General features: G+C 40.9%; 1 protein-coding gene across 1 annotated transcript in view; it reads left to right on the plus strand.

Moving 5' to 3' along the window:
- Positions 1-17476, plus strand: part of LOC112230398 (complement C3) — a 44796-nt gene that overhangs the window by 25142 nt on the left and 2178 nt on the right. The window contains 11 exon segments of the mRNA XM_024396687.2: positions 9100-9263; positions 9524-9682; positions 9999-10058; positions 10392-10482; positions 10704-10752; positions 10924-11011; positions 15226-15315; positions 15441-15546; positions 15874-15963; positions 16403-16486; positions 16648-16731. Coding sequence (XP_024252455.2) covers positions 9100-9263; positions 9524-9682; positions 9999-10058; positions 10392-10482; positions 10704-10752; positions 10924-11011; positions 15226-15315; positions 15441-15546; positions 15874-15963; positions 16403-16486; positions 16648-16731 — 1065 coding nt within the window.

Consider the following 17476-nt stretch of genomic DNA (forward strand, 5'->3'; position numbering starts at 1 on the left):
GTTAAAAAAAATGACAGTGACTGGCGCACGTTGTCTCGCTCTCCTCCCTACTGCAGCGAAAAGGCACTACAGCACAGCAAGTGTTTATTATGCTGTCCATGCTGAAGTTGCAACTATCATTTCAGCCATTTAGTTTCATACTTATGTTATCGAAATCCCTAATTTGTTTAGGAAAAACATTCCCTATTTCCTCAACCCTTGCTCTCTTTACGTGAAACATGTAAGCATTGTATGCATGTGAACAATAGGGCCTGACCTGAAGCTTATCATATTCACATCAATAAATTGGTTATAACAAACTCTGAACACAGTAACACATGACAGCAAAATGGATGTGGAGGACGTGAAAAAGAAACTTGACATGGGCGAATGTTTACTGGTTGCTCAGGAGGGAAAGGGGAAGTCATATCTGTGGAAGACACAGTTGTGGAAACTACTGGAGATCAAGAAAAAGGAGGGTATAGGAGCAAAGGTTGGGTAATTATTATGTGTGCCAAAAAAACAAAAACAAAAACATATTTAACCAAACATCAGCTCTGTCTATTGATGGACACTGTGTTTATACAGTATTTTTCTGTAATATCTTTGAAGGAACTGTCTGTAAAATAATGGAAATTGTATCAATAATGTTCTGTTTTTATATGGATATGTTGTTAAAATAGTGCTCCCCCTCCATGTATATACAAAGTTATTTTTAATCTCTCTCTGTAAATCTATGGTAAATACTGTATGTTGAAAAATTGCAAATGTACATAAATTAACAGAAACTATTGTTTTAAAGAAACTGTGAAATTATGATTCAGAAATATTTTTTTGCAAAAGAACAAACGATACATTCCTCAATACAACAAATAAATGCAATAATATAAACACTTAATGTACAATAGCATTGTGTAAAGTACAAATTGTTGTTGTCTATATTGGCAAAAGAGAGAAAAGGTTATGAATTTTTTTTCAAATTCAATTAGTGCTCTTTGTGGTCGGTTTTGATAATGATAAAAATTATCACGGTTTTCACATTAAATACACTTTGCATTATGTTATGAATATGGGTCCAAATACTTAACTTTTTAGTACTTTAATACACAAGTGAATTTGTCCCAATACCTTTGGTCCCCTAAAATGGGGGGGAACTTTGTAAAAAATAAAAAATAAAAAAGGGTCACCCGATATGGATGAAAATACCCTCACATTAAAGCTGACCTCCATAGTCATTGTATAATTTTAAATCCAAACCTTTGGAGTATAGCACCAAAACAAAAAAAAATGTGTCACTTTCCCAATAATTACGGAGGGCACTGTAGTTGGCGACCTCATCCTGTACCAGTGAGGGGCGTGAAAACTAATACATTTGAGTAAATGGGAGTAAAAAGTAAACTTTGGTCAGTATTCTACTTGAAATAGTTGGAAAAATAAATCGTATCCCGTTTCAATGACATTCTTTCCACTTCTGTCTTCCAAAGAGCAGGGATATTTCTCTATGATCTCTTCAGCATCTTGCTGCCCCTTTCCTCTTCCTGGGCCTGGACTCTTTGCTCAGTAGATCATCAGTGAAAATGAGAACCATCTCTCTTCTTAGTGATTTGCTTGATCTCTTTTTTTTCTTCCATTGCAAGAGTGAGGTTTAGAGGGTAGTTTGTGCCAAGGAATTGTGAACACCTCACTGGATAGGCAACTGGGACCTATCAATGTTGGAGGCTATGACAAAACCGGTTGAGAGGGCTAGGGGGCAGCAACACCACATCACCAAAAACAAATCATGAGCAATGGCAGACATAACAGAAATAGTTCAGTTTATTGATTAACTGACTTTTGAGCGCATGTTAAGATCATTCATATTCTTCCATTTGAAAATGTCTTTAATATATAGAATTCATACCCGGATTGATATTTATAATGTGCACAATACAAAACTGACAATGGACAGAAGTAAATGTGTTATCTATCAACTCAGCAAAAAAAGAAACGTTCTCACTGTCAATTGCATTTTTTTCCATCAAACTTAGCACGTGTAAATATTTGCATGGACAATTTTATATTTTTTATTTCACCTTTATTAAACTAGGTAGGCCAGTTGAGAACAAGTGCTCATTTACAACTGTGAGGATAAAGCAAAGCAGTGCGACAAAAACAACACAGAGTTACACGTGGGATAAACAAACGTACAGTCAATAACACAATAGAAAGATCTAAATACAGTGTGTGCAAATGTAGTAAGATTAGGGAGGTAAAGGCAACAAATAGGCCACAGTGGTGAAATAATGACAATTTAGCATTAACACTGGAGTGATAGATGATGATGTGTATAACATTTTTTTTTTAACCTTTATTTTATTAGGCAAGTCAGTAAGAACAAATTCTTATTTTCAATGACGGTCTAGGAACAGTGGGTTAACTGCCTGTTCAAATTGAATAATGTGTCCCTGAACAAAGGTGGGTCAAAATCAAAAGGAACCGTCAGTATCTGGTGTGGCCACCAGCTGCATTAAGTACTGCAGTGCATCTCCTCCTCATGGACTGCACCAGATTTGCCAGTTCTTGCTGTGAGATGTCACCCTCTCTTCTACCAAGGCACCTGCAAGTTCCTGGAAATTTCTGGGGGGAATGGCTCTAGCCCTCACCCTCCGATCCAACAGGTCCCAGATATGCTCAATGGGATTGAGATCCGGGTTCTTCACTGGCCATGGCAGAACACTGACGTTCCTGTCTTGCAGGAAATCACCCACAGAATGAGCAGAATGGCTGGTGGCATTGTCATGCTGGAGGGTCATGTCAGGATGAGCCTGCAGGAAGGGTACCACATAAGGGAGGAGGATGTCTTCCCTGTAACGCACAGTGTTGAGATTGCCTGCAATGACAACAAGCTCAGTCCGATGATGCTGTGACACACCGCCCCAGACCATTACGAACCCTCCACCTCCAAATCGATCCCGCTCCGGAGTACAGGCATCGGTGTAACACTCATTCCTTCGACGATAAACGCGACCATCACCCCTGGTGAGACAAAACCGAGACTCATCAGTTAAGAGCACTTTTTACCAGTCCTGGCTGGTCCAGCGACGGTGAGTTTGTGCCCATAGGCGACGTTGTTGCCAGGGATGTCTGTGGAAGACTTGCCTTACAACAGGCTTACAAGCCCTCAGTCCAGCCTCTCTCAGCCTATTGCGGACAGTCTGAGCACTTATGGAGGGATTTTGCGTTCCTGGTGTAACTCTGGCAGTTGTTGTTGCCGTCTTGTACCTGTCCCTCAGGTGTGATGTTCGGATGTACCGATCCTGTGTAAGTGTTGTTACACGTGGTCTGCCACTACGAGGATGATCAGCTGTCCGTCCTGTCTCCCTGTTGCGCTGTCTTAGGCGTCTCACAGTACGGACATTGCAATTTATTACCCTGGCCACATCTCAAATCAAATCAAATCAAATTTATTTATATAGCCCTTCGTACATCAGCTGATATCTCAAAGTGCTGTACAGAAACCCAGCCTAAAACCCCAAACAGCAAGCAATGCAGGTGTAGAAGCACGGTGGCTAGGAAAAACTCCCTAGAAAGGCCAAAACCTAGGAAGAAACCTAGAGAGGAACCAGGCTATGTGGGGTGGCCAGTCCTCTTCTGGCTGTGCCGGGTGGAGATTATAACAGAACATGGCCAAGATGTTCAAATGTTCATAAATGACCAGCATGGTCGAATAATAATAAGGCAGAACAGTTGAACTGGAGCAGCAGCACAGTCAGGTGGAAGTTGAAACTGGAGCAGCAGCATGGCCAGGTGGACTGGGGACAGCAAGGAGTCATCATGTCAGGTAGTCCTGGGGCATGGTCCTAGATCTGCAGTCCTCATGCATCCTTGCAGCATACCTAAGGCACATTCACGCAGATGAGCAGGGACCCTGGGCATCTTTCTTTTGGTGTTTTCAGAGTCAGTAGAAAGGCCTCTTTAGTGTCCTAAGTTTTCATGACTGTGACCTTAATTGCCTACCGTCTGTAAGCTGTTAGTGTCTTAACGACCGTTCCACAGGTGCATGCATGCTCATTAGTTATTGAACAAACATGGGAAACTTTGTTTAAACCCTTTACAATGAAGATCTGTGAAGTTATTTGGATTTTTATGAATTATCTTTGAAAAATAGGGTTTATACCCCTGTTAGTTTGCATTTATCCTTTGCCAAGATAATCCATCCACCTGACAGATGTGGCATGTCAAGAAGCTGATTAAACAGCATGATCATTACACAGGTGCCCCTTGTGCTGGGGACAATAAAAGGCCACTCTAAAATGTGCACTTTGTCACAATGTCACAGATGTCTCAAGTTTTGAGGGAGCGTGCAATTGGCATGCTGACTGCAGGAATGTCCACCAGAGTGGTTTCCAGATAATTGAATGTTTATTTCTCTACCATAAACTGCCTCCAATGTCATTTTAGAGACGACCGCAGACCATGTGTATGGTGTTGTGTGGGCTAGCAGGTTGCTGATGTCAATATTGTGAACAGAGAGTCCCATGGTGGCAGTGGGGTTATGGTATGGGCAGGTATAAGCTACGGGAAAAGAACAGAATTGCATTTTATCGATGGCAATTTGAATGCACAGAAATACCGTGATGAGATCCTGAGGCCCATATATTTTTTTAAGGTATCTGTGAAATCCATAGATTAGGGCCTAATTAATTCATTTAAATTCACTGATTTCCTCAAATGAACTGTAACTCAGTAAAAATCTTGAACATTGTTGCATTTATATTTTTGTTCAGTATCCTAATTTAGCTGACAGGACAGCATCCTTTCATCACATTAGATAGCTAGCAAATGCAAAATGTCCTCATATGGGAATTTATTAATTCACTCATTACTACGCAGGGCTTTGAGATGCATTATAGCCAGGGCTGGGTTTCCCAAAAGCATAACGTTAATCTTTCGTCTATTTAGTTTGAATTTAATTAAGATGATCTTATGTTTTTGAGAAACCTAGACCAGAACGTTAAAACTAAATTAGCTAAAATAGCTAGCCCAACGTTAATTCAGTGCCAAGTGACAGCGTTTACCGTCCGACCCTGGCTGTAGCCAGCTAGCTAACATTACCCAATGATCAAATATTATTGTAATGTTCGTAGTTAACTTAGCAGCAGTAACACCAGCAGTAACAAATGTATGATATCCAGCAGATCTATCGTATAGTTAACTTATACAGCTAAGTCATTAAAATTGTTCATGATGGAGGTGCTCATCTTTGATAATTTCAAGAACATGTCAAAACTGAATTAACTAAAGTTAGCTAGCCTAGCTAGTTAGCTAGCTAACATTAGCTACATACACCTGCAGCTAGCCATCCAGGCAATAACCCAATTATATTACAGAGATAGGTTGTATACCACAAAATTACTTTCCAGCAGCTATCGTTAAAAAAAGTTTCGCTAGATGTTTAACTACATTTTAATTTCAATGCACAACTTTGTATTGTACTAACATTAGCTAGCTACAGCACATCATCAGGCAGCTAATCTGCCATCAACGATGGAGATATGTTATGCTAAAATATAATTAACGATATGTCCAGTAGCTGTCATAAAATATATACCCTAAATTGTTTACCACAGAGCTCAAATCAATTCAAATTTTATTTGTCACATACACATGGTTAGCAGATGTTAATGCGAATGTAGCGAAATGCTTGTGCTTCTAGTTCCGACAATGCAGTAATAACCAAGGAGTAATCTAATAACCAAGGAGTAATCTAATCTATCCTAACAATTCCACAACTACTACGTGTAAAGGGATAAAGAATATGTACATAAATATATACGAATGAGTGATGGTACAGAACGGCATAGGCAAGATGCAGTAGATGGCATCGAGTACAGTATATACATATGAGATGAGTAATGTAGGGTATGTAAACATATGTGGCATAGTTTAAAGTGGCTAGTGGTACATGTATTACATAAAGACGGCAAGATGCAGTAGATGATATAGAGTACAGTATATACCTATGAGATGAGTAATGTAGGGTATGTAAACATTATATTAAGTGGCATTGTTTAAAGTGGCTAGTGATACATTTTTTACAAAAATTTCCATTATTAAAGTGAGCTGGAGTTGAGTCAGTATGTTGGCAGCAGCCACTCAATGTTACTGGCTGTTTAACAGTCTGAAGGCCTTGGGATAGAAGCTGTTTTTCAGTCTCTCGGTCCCTGCTTTGATGCACCTGTACTGACCTCTCCTTCTGTATGATAGCGGGGTGAACAGGCAGTGGCTCGGGTGGTTGTTGTCCTTGATGGTCTTTATGGCCTTCCTGTGACATTGGGTGGTGTAGTTGTCCTGAAGGGCAGGTAGTTTGCCCCCGGTGATGCTTTGTGCAGACCTCACTACCCTCTGGAGAGCCTTACGGTTGTGGGCAGAGCAGTTGCCGTACCAGGCGGTGATACAGCCCGACAGGATGCTCTCGATTGTGCATCTGTAGAAGTTTGTGTGCTTTTGATGACAAGCCAAATTTCTTCAGCCTCCTGAGGTGGAAGAGGCGCTGCTGCGCCTTCTTCACAACGCTGTCTGTGTGGGTGGACCAATTCAGTTTGTCCGTGATGTGTACGCTGAGGAACTTAAAACTTACTACCCTCTCCACTACTGTCCCGTCGATGTGGTGTTCCCTCTGCTGTTTCCTGAAGTCTACGATGATATCCTTTGTTTTGTTGACGTTGAGTGTGAGGTTATTTTCACCACACTCCGAGGGCCCTCACCTCCTCCCTGTAGGCCGTCTCGTCGTTGTTGGTAATCAAGCCTACCACTGTAGTGTCGTCTGCAAATTTGATGATTGAGTTGGAGGCGTGCATGGCCACGCAGTTGTGGGTGGACAGGGAGTACAGGAGAGGGCTCAGAACACACCCTTGTGGGGCCCCAGTGTTGAGGATCAGTGGGGTGGAGAGTTTGTTACCTACCCTCACCACCTGGGGCCGGCCCGTCAGGAAGTCCAGTACCCAGTTGCACAGGGCGGGGTCAAGACCCAAGATCTCGAGCTTGATGACGAGTTTGGAGGGTACTATGGTGTTAAATGCTGAGCTGTAGTCGATGAACAGCATTCTCACATAGGTATTCCTCTTGTCCAGATGGGTTAGGGCAGTGTGCAGTGTGGTTGCGATTGCATCGTCTGTGGACCTATTGGGGCGGTAAGCAAATTGGAGTGGGTCTAGGGTGTCAGGTAGGGTGGAGGTGATATAGTCACTCAAAGCACTTCATGATGATGGAAGTCATACCTTAAGCTTTCTTGGGAACAGGAACAATGGTGGCCCTCTTGAAGCATGTGGGAACAACAGACTGGGATAGGGATTGATTGAATATGTCCGTAAACACACCAGCCAGCTGGTCTGCGCATGCTCTGAGGATGCGGCTGGGGATGCCGTCTGGGCCTGCAGCCTTGCGAGGGTTAACATGTTTAAATGTTTTACTCACGTTGGCTGCAGTGAAGGAGAGTCCGCAGGTTTTGGTAGCGGGCCGTGTCAGTGGCACTATACTGTCCTCAAAGCAAGCAAAGAAGTTATTTAGTCTGTCTGGGAGACAACCAGCCCCGTCGCAGACCAGGATTTCTTTTTGTAATCCGTGATTGACTGTAGACCCTGCCACATACCTCTTGTGTCTGAGCCGTTGAATTGCAACTCTACTTTGTCTCTATACTGACGTTTAGCTTGTTTGATTGCCTTGGGGAGGGAATAGCTACACTGTTTGTATTCGGTCATGTTTCCGGTCACCTTGCCCTGGTTAAAAGCAGTGGTTCGCGCTTTCAGTTTTGCGCGAATGCTGCCATCAATCCACGGTTTCTGGTTTGGGAATGTTTTAATAGACGCTGTGGGTACAACATCGCCGATGCACTTTCTAATGAACTCGCTCACCGAATCAGCTTATTCGTCAATGTTGTTGTTGGACGCAATGCGGAACATATCAAAATCCACGTGATCGAAGCAGTCTTGAAGCGTGGAATCAGCGAACCAGCGTTGAACAGACCTGAGCGCGGGAGCTTCTTGGTAAAGTTTCTGTCTGTAGGCTGGAAGCAACAAAATGGATTCGTGGTTAGCTTTTCCGAAAGGAGGTCAGGGGAGGGCCTTATATGCGTCGCGGAAGTTAGAATAAAATAAAGTTTGTTCAGGGCCATCGATGTGTCTGCTTGGGGGGGAATATATATGGCTGTGATTATAATCTAAGTGAATTCTCCTGGTAGATAATGCGGTCGACATTTGATTGTGAGGAATTCTAAGTCTGGTGAACAGAAGGACTTGAGTTCCTGTATGTTGTTATGATCACACCATGTCTCGTTAATCATAAGGCATACCCCCCCGCCCCTCTTCTTACCAGAAAGATGCTTGTTTCTATCGGCGCGATGCGTGAAGAAACCAGCTGGCTGCAGCGACTCCGATAGCGTCTCTCGAGTGATCAATGTTTCCGTGAAGCAAAGAACGTTAGTCTCTGTCTCTCTGGAATGCTACCCTTGCTCGGATTTTATCAACCTTATTGTCAAAAGACTGGACATTGGCGAATAGTATGCTAGGGAGTGGTGCGCGATGTGCCCGTCTCCGGAGCCTGACCAGAAGACCACTTCGTTTTCCCCTTTTACGGCGACGTTGTTTAGGTTCGCCGGCTGGGATCCGATCCATTGTCCTGGGTGGAAGGCAAAACACAGAATCCGCTTCGGGAAAGTCATATTCCTGGTCGTAATTATGGTGAGTTAACGTTGCTCTTATATTCAGTAGTTCCTCCTGACTGTATGTAATGAAACTTAAGATTACCTGGGGTACCAATGTAAGAAATAACATGTAAAAAAAACAAAATACTGCATAGTTTCCTAGGAACGCGAAGCGAGGCGGCCATCTCTGTCGGCGCCGGAAGTAATTCCGGAGCTGTTCAATTTTCAAGGCAAAACTTTTCCCGAAAACAAAGGTTGGCACATGGCAGATGTCTCTGTAGTGATGCTGCCTAATACCCAACAGGCAAAACGTGTTTGGTTAAATCCGTAAATGACCTGTAAGCGGTTATACAGAACATTTCTGTTGGGAAAATGCAGAAGATTGTCCATTAAAATGACAGATATTTTTTACAGTGTATGTTTGTGTGTTTCCCCCACAGACCGGACCCACTGGCCTGTTCCAGGCAAAAACCTGTTCACATTGGAGGCCACAGCTTATGCCCTGTTAGCCCTGGTGAAGGCCGGTGCCTATGAGGAGGCTGGTTCCATCGTCAGATGGCTCAACAGGCTGGGGTTTAAAGGTGGAGAGGATTCATACACTCAGGTAACAAGTAACATCAAACATCCAACCAGGGCAAACAAGCTGCCTAACTAACCTTGGCTAAGTAGGGCTACTGTCAATATCATATAATTTGAAACAGGCTGCATCAAGGTCATACAACTTTATAACACAATATTGGTAATATGATGTGTGTTGGAGAAAGCTGCATTTAGGATACAGCAAATACAACACTCAAAACTCAAGAGCCATATATGACACTTTGTACACTTTCTTACCTCCTGCTTCTGTTTCTTCCAAAATAGGCCACTATCATGGTGTTCCAGGCTGTGGCAGAATACAAGATGAAAGCAGGAAAAGTAAAAGACATTGATCTGAATGTGGACATTGATATCGCAGGGAGATCTCAAGTCATCAAGTGGTCATTTAACAAACGTAACGCCTTACTCAGACGCACCGACAAGGTAAGGACGTATGCACACATAAGCCCCTTTGTAACACGTTAGAAGTGCAGACCTATTGTCAATGAGCGCAAAACAACACAATCTAGCTACCTGAATCACCCCTCTGGGTCAAAATGTTGCAGGTGTGAAAATGGTTCCCAGAGGAAAGGAGCAAGGCAACCTGCATCACAGAGGGGGAAGGAGAAATATGTGTTAGAGGAAGCAAAATGAGAGAATAGTTGATCACAGCCAGATGGAATAAGGACTACAACAGTGTGGGATGTATGCTATGTTGTCTGTTAGGCAGGTCTTAAATTAAAGTTTTCATTCTGTATAGGTCATGCTGCATGAGAACTTCACAGTAACAGCCAAAGGAACTGGTCAGGGGGGATTATTGGTAAGAAGCATGCCACTTTTTCTTACAAGGCCTTAATTCCAGGAGAGACACTGGCATTTAGTCTGCCGACAAATGGGCAATGATGCATCATTTTATGGGGGCGGGGGCTATCCCTCTGCCCATCCTTCCTTACCCCAAATCTAGCCTCAGGTACCCAGGCTTTGCTCAAGTCAACAGTTCCCTGTTTACTTTCCACACAATATTGCACACACAATGCACTGGATTTAAATGAGTCGAATTAGTGTGAAGACAATATTTGATAACATTCAAATGAAATGAGTACCTAAGGCTAACCACGTAACACCAACCCTCTCCTTGCCTATCCGTGTCAAGGTTACAACCTTATACTATGCCATGCCCAAGGAGAAGAACCAAGACTGCAAAAACTTTGTGCTTAATGTGGAACTAATAAAACAGGATACAGGTAGGCTACTTGTCATGGCTATTGTATTTGAACTTGTTTCCACTCCACAGTGATAATTCAAGTTTGTTTGTTTTGTTTTATTTAATTGAAATGGGTAAAGAGCTAATAGTGGCAGATTTACGTTCTGTGGTTGTTGATATCTGCAAGACTGAAGTTGCCCCACTGTGTATGATGTCATATTGCTAAATCTACCTTCAAAATGACATTTCTTGTTTTTTAAGTTTCACTCAAAGAAGCTACAGAGACATATAAGCTCTACATTGACGTGTTGTAAGTAAAAGAAAACCTGATTACTCGGGGTATACTGTAATCACCTTCATACCTTGCCATAGGCCAATATTGCTGATCTGATTCTTATCTAGTGAGGAATAGGAAATACTTGCAAAAATGAAATCAGATCAAATCAAGTCTTGCTTATGGACACTCCCATTCTCTCCTAAGGTTTAACTCTGACAGAAATGCCACCATGACAATTTTAGACATCAGCTTGCTGACTGGCTTTGTAGTTGACTTTGAGGATCTGAAACAGGTGAGTGATCAATGTTGATATAGCAGATGGCTTACGGTGCATCGCTACTGCCTTTCTGAGACCTAGAAGTACTGTTGCCCTGGCCTGGATCCAGAAAACGCATTGGCATGTACTGGGTCAGTAGTATTGACTAGAGGTCAACCGATTATGATTTTTCAACGCCGATACTGATATCAATTATTGGAGGACAAAAAAACGCAGATACCGATTAATCGGACGATTTTTATTCATATATTTGTAATAATGATAATTACAACAATACTGAAAGAACACTTTTATTTTAATATAATAAATAAGATCAATGTAGTCTCAAATAAATAATGAAACATGTTAAATATGGTTTAAATACTGCAAAAACACAGTTGGAGAAGAAATTAAAAGTGCAATATGTGTCATGTAAAAAAGCTAACGTTTAAGTTCCTTGCTCAGAACATGAGAACATGTGAAAGCTGGTGGTTCTTTTTAACATGAGTCTTCAATATTCCCAGTTAAGAAGTTTTAGATTGTAGTTATTATAGGAATTAAAGGACTATTTCTCTCTATACCATTTGTATTTCATATACAGTGCCTTGCGAAAGTATTCGGCCCCCTTGAACTTTGCGACCTTTTGCCACATTTCAGGCTTCAAACATAAAGATATAAAACTGTATTTTTTTGTGAAGAATCAACAACAAGTGGGACACAACCATGAAGTGGAACGACATTTATTGGATATTTCAAACTTTTTTAACAAATCAAAAACTGAAAAATTGGGCGTGCAAAATTATTCAGCCCCTTTACTTTCAGTGCAGCAAACTCTCTCCAGAAGTTCAGTGAGGATCTCTGAATGATCCAATGTTGACCTAAATGACTAATGATGATAAATACAATCCACCTGTGTGTAATCAAGTCTCCGTATAAATGCACCTGCACTGTGATAGTCTCAGAGGTCCGTTAAAAGCGCAGAGAGCATCATGAAGAACAAGGAATACACCAGGCAGGTCCGAGATACTGTTGTGAAGAAGTTTAAAGCCGGATTTGGATACAAAAAGATTTCCCAAGCTTTAAACATCCCAAGGAGCACTGTGCAAGCGATAATATTGAAATGGAAGGAGTATCAGACCACTGCAAATCTACCAAGACCTGGCCGTCCCTCTAAACTTTCAGCTCATACAAGGAGAAGACTGATCAGAGATGCAGCCAAGAGGCCCATGATCACTCTGGATGAACTGCAGAGATCTACAGCTGAGGTGGGAGACTCTGTCCATAGGACAACAATCAGTTGTATATTGCACAAATCTGGCCTTTATGGAAGAGTGGCAAGAAGAAAGCAATTTCTTAAAGATATCCATAAAAAGTGTCGTTTAAAGGTGCCACAAGCCACCTGGGAGACACACCAAACATGTGGAAGAAGGTGCTCTGGTCAGATGAAACCAAAATGGAACTTTTTGGCAACAATGCAAAATGTTATGTTTGGCGTAAAAGAAACACAGCTTATCACCCTGAACACACCATCCACACTGTCAAACATGGTGGTGGCAACATCATGGTTTGGGCCTGCTTTTCTTCAGCCGGGACAGGGAAGATGGTTAAAATTGATGGGAAGATGATGGAGCCAAATACAGGACCATTCTGGAAGAAAACCTGATGGAGTCTGCAAAAGACCTGAGACTGGGATGGAGATTTGTCTTCCAACAAGACAATGATCCAAAACATAAAGCAAAATCTACAATGGAATGGTTCAAAAATAAACATATCCAGGTGTTAGAATGGCCAAGTCAAAGTCCAGACCTGAATCCAATCGAGAATCTGTGGAAAGAACTGAAAACTGCTGTTCACAAATGCTCTCCATCCAACCTCACTGAGCTCGAGCTGTTTTGCAAGGAGGAATGGGAAAAAATTTCAGTCTCTCGATGTGCAAAACTGATAGAGACATACCCCAAGTGACATACAGCTGTAATCGCAGCAAAGGGTGGCGCTACAAAGTATTAACGTAAGGGGGCTGAATAATTTTGCACGCCCAATTTTTCAGTTTTTGATTTGTTAAAAAAGTTTGAAATATCCAATAAATGTCGTTCCACTTCATGATTGTGTCCCACTTGTTGTTGATTCTTCACAAAAAAAATACAGTTTTATATCTTTATGTTTGAAGCCTGAAATGTGGCAAAAGGTCGCAAAGTTCAAGGGGGCCGAATACTTTCGCAAGGCACTGTACCTTTGACTATTGGATGTTCTTATAGGCACTATAGTATCGCCAGCCTAATCTCAGGAGTTGATAGGCTTGAAGTCATAAACAGCGCTGTGCTTCAAGCATTGCGAAGAGCTGCTGGCAAACGCAGGAAAGTGCTGTTTGAATGAATGCTTACGAGCCTGCTGCTGCCTACCACCGCTCAGTCAGACTGCTCTATCAAATATCAAATCATAGACTTAATTATAATAAACACACAGAAATACGAGCCTTAGGTGATTAATATGGTCAAATCCGGAAACGATCATTTCGAAAACAAAACGTTTATTCTTTCAGTGAAATACGGAACCGTTCGGTATTTTATAGAATGGGTGGCAACCCTAAGTCTAAATATTGGTGTTACATTGCACAACCTTCAATATTATGTCATAATTATGTCAAATTCAGGTAAATTAATTACGGTCTTTGTTGGGAAGAAATGGTTGCATATATTGTTGCATATACCCTGACTCTGCTTGCACTGAACGCAAGAGAAGGGACACAATTTCCCTAGTTAATATTGCCTGCTAACATTAATTTATTTGAACTAAATATGCAGGTTTAAAAAAATATACTTGTGTATTGATTTTAAGAAAGGCATTGATGTTTATGGTGAGGTACATTGGTGCAACGATTGTGCTTTTTTCACGAATGCGCTTTTGTTAAATCATCATCCGTTTGGCGAAGTAGGCTGTGATTCGATGATAAATTAACAGGCACCGCAATGATTATATTCAACACAGGACAAGCTAGTTAAACTAGTAATATCATCAACCATGTGTAGTTAACTAGTGATTATGTTAAAACTGATTGTTTTTTATAAGATAAGTTTCATGCTTGCTAGCAACTTACCTTGGCTCCTTGCTGCACTCACGTAACAGGTTGTCAGCCTGCCACGCAGTCTCCTCATGGATTGCAATGTAATCGGCCATAATCGGCATCCAAAAATGCTGATTACAGAGCGTTATGAAAACTTTAAATCGGCCCTAATCAATCGGCCGTGCCGATTTTAATCGGTCAACCTCTAGTGTTGACTGTGCTTCTTGCAGATCTCCTAGAATGCCTGGAGTCAAGGCTGTTTCTCCAGAACGCCTGGAATCATTGGATGTCAGAGAGGGATCACAGTGTTTCTTTTGGCTGGGCAATTTCGGTGATACATACCTAGCAAAACAGCTTTCAGATATGCGGTCTTAATTTGATCCCTGTGCTGTCGCAGTGAAATGCAAATTGTGCTGTATTTGAGGTTTAAAAAGGCTTCTAAAGTTTCCACAAATTAGACTTGATTTGCCCTAACGAAAAATGTATCAACCCCTACAAAAATGTTCAGTAGTTATAATCCACATGCTAATAAAAATGTCTTGTTGCTACAGGATTATCTTCCTGCTGTGAGAAACATGGTCAAATTAAGATAGCAGATCTGTATGTACTCTTACCCTTAATAGTCTTTTATTAGCCTAATTGTAATATTTCCCTGTAAAATCAATTGGGTCCATACTTGCAAACATAAAAAAAAAAGGTTTTGTTAATGATTAATCAACAGCCGAATAAAATTGTTGACGTAGTGGCACGTGATCAAAGGCTACATGTTAGCTGTTCGCATTACATTACCTGGCAAATTCCATATTAGCGAATTAAAATCATTGACGTAGTTGGACGCGAGAGAACACTTTTCCATAACAGCAGTCAAACAGCACCATTTGCCAATCAGTTACTTTTTAGTGTATCAATTTTTAACTGGACGAGTCGCTAAAATTGTTTATGTTGTTTCACGTGATAGAACGCTACATTGTAGTTGGTCCCATCAGATAACCTGGCACATGTTAGCCCTATGCTAACCTCACCAGTGTGAGCTCTGGTGTAGTTATGGCATTACTCTTAATCCCTCAACCTGGATGAACACTTCTTAGCACAGCATTGCCAAACACAGTTTTTCTTCATTTCAGATTTTTTTTGTGGATAATACAATAAACATTAATGGTTCAAAGTTCACTCGTGTTTTTGCTTGCAGTTGTCAACCGGGAGGGAAAAGTACATTCAGAAGTTTGAAATGGACCAAAAGTTGTCTGAGAGGGGCTCCCTCATCATCTATCTTGACCAGGTATCTGTTTGTGACTGCATGCCACACTGGTATTGTAATGACTTTCTTCTGCTCAGTGACATGTTTACAATGACGTAACTTAATTGTATTATTCAACTTTCACTATATCTCCGGTATCCATTAAGGTATCTTTTAAACTACCAGAAAAAGTGGCGTTCAGAATACACAAGGTACAAGATGTAGGTCTGCTTCAACCTGTCGGGGTCACCGTTTATGAATACTATGCTCAAGGTATGCTTTATTTGAGAGGTGAGATGAACCAGACCTGGTTTAAATAGAATGTACCTTTCTTTAAAATACTTAACCTGTGCTTGATTCAGCTTGTCTGGTGGAATGGAGCCAATGGAATATTCCCAAAAGTATAAACCCTGCCCATCTGGCATTCCAGGTAGGCTCAATCAAACACTCAAAGTATTTGAAAGAAAATGAAAAACTAGTTGAACCCAGGTCTGATATAAGCACAAATACTCACATGTACCTCATAGACTACAATGCATTCACTAGAAATGCCAACACACAGAAGAAATTGTTTTGAATAAGGGACTTTTGTCATTTTAGAGAACCGCTGTGTGAAGTTCTACCACCCAATGAAGAAGGATGGAACCCTGAACCGGCTTTGTCAAGATGATGTGTGCCGTTGTGCTGAAGGTACCATGCCTCGGTGACCAAATTGCTGCCAAAAAGTAGTTGCAGTTATAGGATCAGCTTACTCTACTCTGATCCTTTTACCATTGTCAACAATCCCTCCATCATCCATTCAATGTTCAGGAAAAACCTAAATGTTGTGTTCCATTTTCACATCGAATAATCAATTTGCCTGTACAATAATATGTTAATGTTGCCAGGGAAACAGTTTGTTTCTGTCATCTTTCAACTCCTTGTGACACCTTGTCATGCCAAACAATGACACGGAGTACAATGCCATGTTTGACAATGACACAGAGTACAAGGAGTGGAATGTTCGCACAAAACATGTTCTGAATTTCAGCCTAATGTTAATATTCTGAATGCCAAAGTAATACTGTCCTCACTATATAGATTGTCTGGTTACTTTGAAATGTTCATACACATGACCTTTCTTTCATAGAGAGCTGTAGCTACCAGAAGAAACTTGGAGACGTGAGTGAAATAAAATTGTTGGACAAAGCCTGCGAAACTCGTATGGATTATGGTAAGTCTGTTGAGGTAGACAATTGTGTTCAGTAGTATGACACAAAGTGCTTTGCAATGGGACCATTTGTGTTTTCTCCCTACTGGACACAACACAGGTTTTATTAAATTGAACAAAATGATATGTTAATTTATTCATATGACTCTGTCTTTTTTTCACAGTTTTCAAAGCCTCCATGGTCAATGCAACATTGGAGTCCTACACCGACACATACCTCATGGAAATAAAAATGATTATTAAAGAAGGTAGGATAAGTCCTTAATGTTTAGTCCGGAGTTCCCAAATGAGAATCATTCACTGCTGGATTATAATGGAGTAGGACTATGTGTATAATCAGTGGCAGTTGATATTTTGTTAACATTTTCAAATGCTCCTCTCACTTCAACACAAATGTGTCATTCCGCAAATAGAATGCCTATCATTGGGTAGTGTAATTTGTCAAAAATATATATTTTGAATTTTTCACCTCATTTTCATTGATCAAATTCATAAAAACATGTTTCCCAATCTCAAGAGGTTTATTTAAAAGAAATTACTATAGTGACAGGGTTGATCATAACAGTGTTGACGATTTCATCTTGAATCAACCATTAACTTCCCTTCTGACAGGGGAAATGGAAGCTTGTAGTGTGCAACAGAGAGGGGCAATTGAATGCAAGCTTAATACAAATATTTCACTTGTTAAAATATTTCTAGCCTTCCTATCGATGAGTAACAGGGTTGACTTGTTATGTTTAATGTGCTCAGTTTTCCACAATTAAACACCAGAAAACGGCCAGCTCACCTGCTTGTACATTTTGATTTGACTATTAAATGTTCAATGTTTCTTTAGCAAAAACTGAGGGACAACTGTTAATGAATCACTAATCACATGAAATAAGTAAACATCTTCAGAAATGACTTTACCAAAGCAACAAAGTAAATAGGGCTTTACAATGATGGTGAAAACTTGTGAAAATATTTGTGAAGCGACCCAAATATTCCCTAGAA

Source organism: Oncorhynchus tshawytscha, linkage group LG32 (genome assembly GCF_018296145.1).
Source record: "Oncorhynchus tshawytscha isolate Ot180627B linkage group LG32, Otsh_v2.0, whole genome shotgun sequence".
NCBI classification, from domain to species: domain Eukaryota; kingdom Metazoa; phylum Chordata; class Actinopteri; order Salmoniformes; family Salmonidae; genus Oncorhynchus; species Oncorhynchus tshawytscha.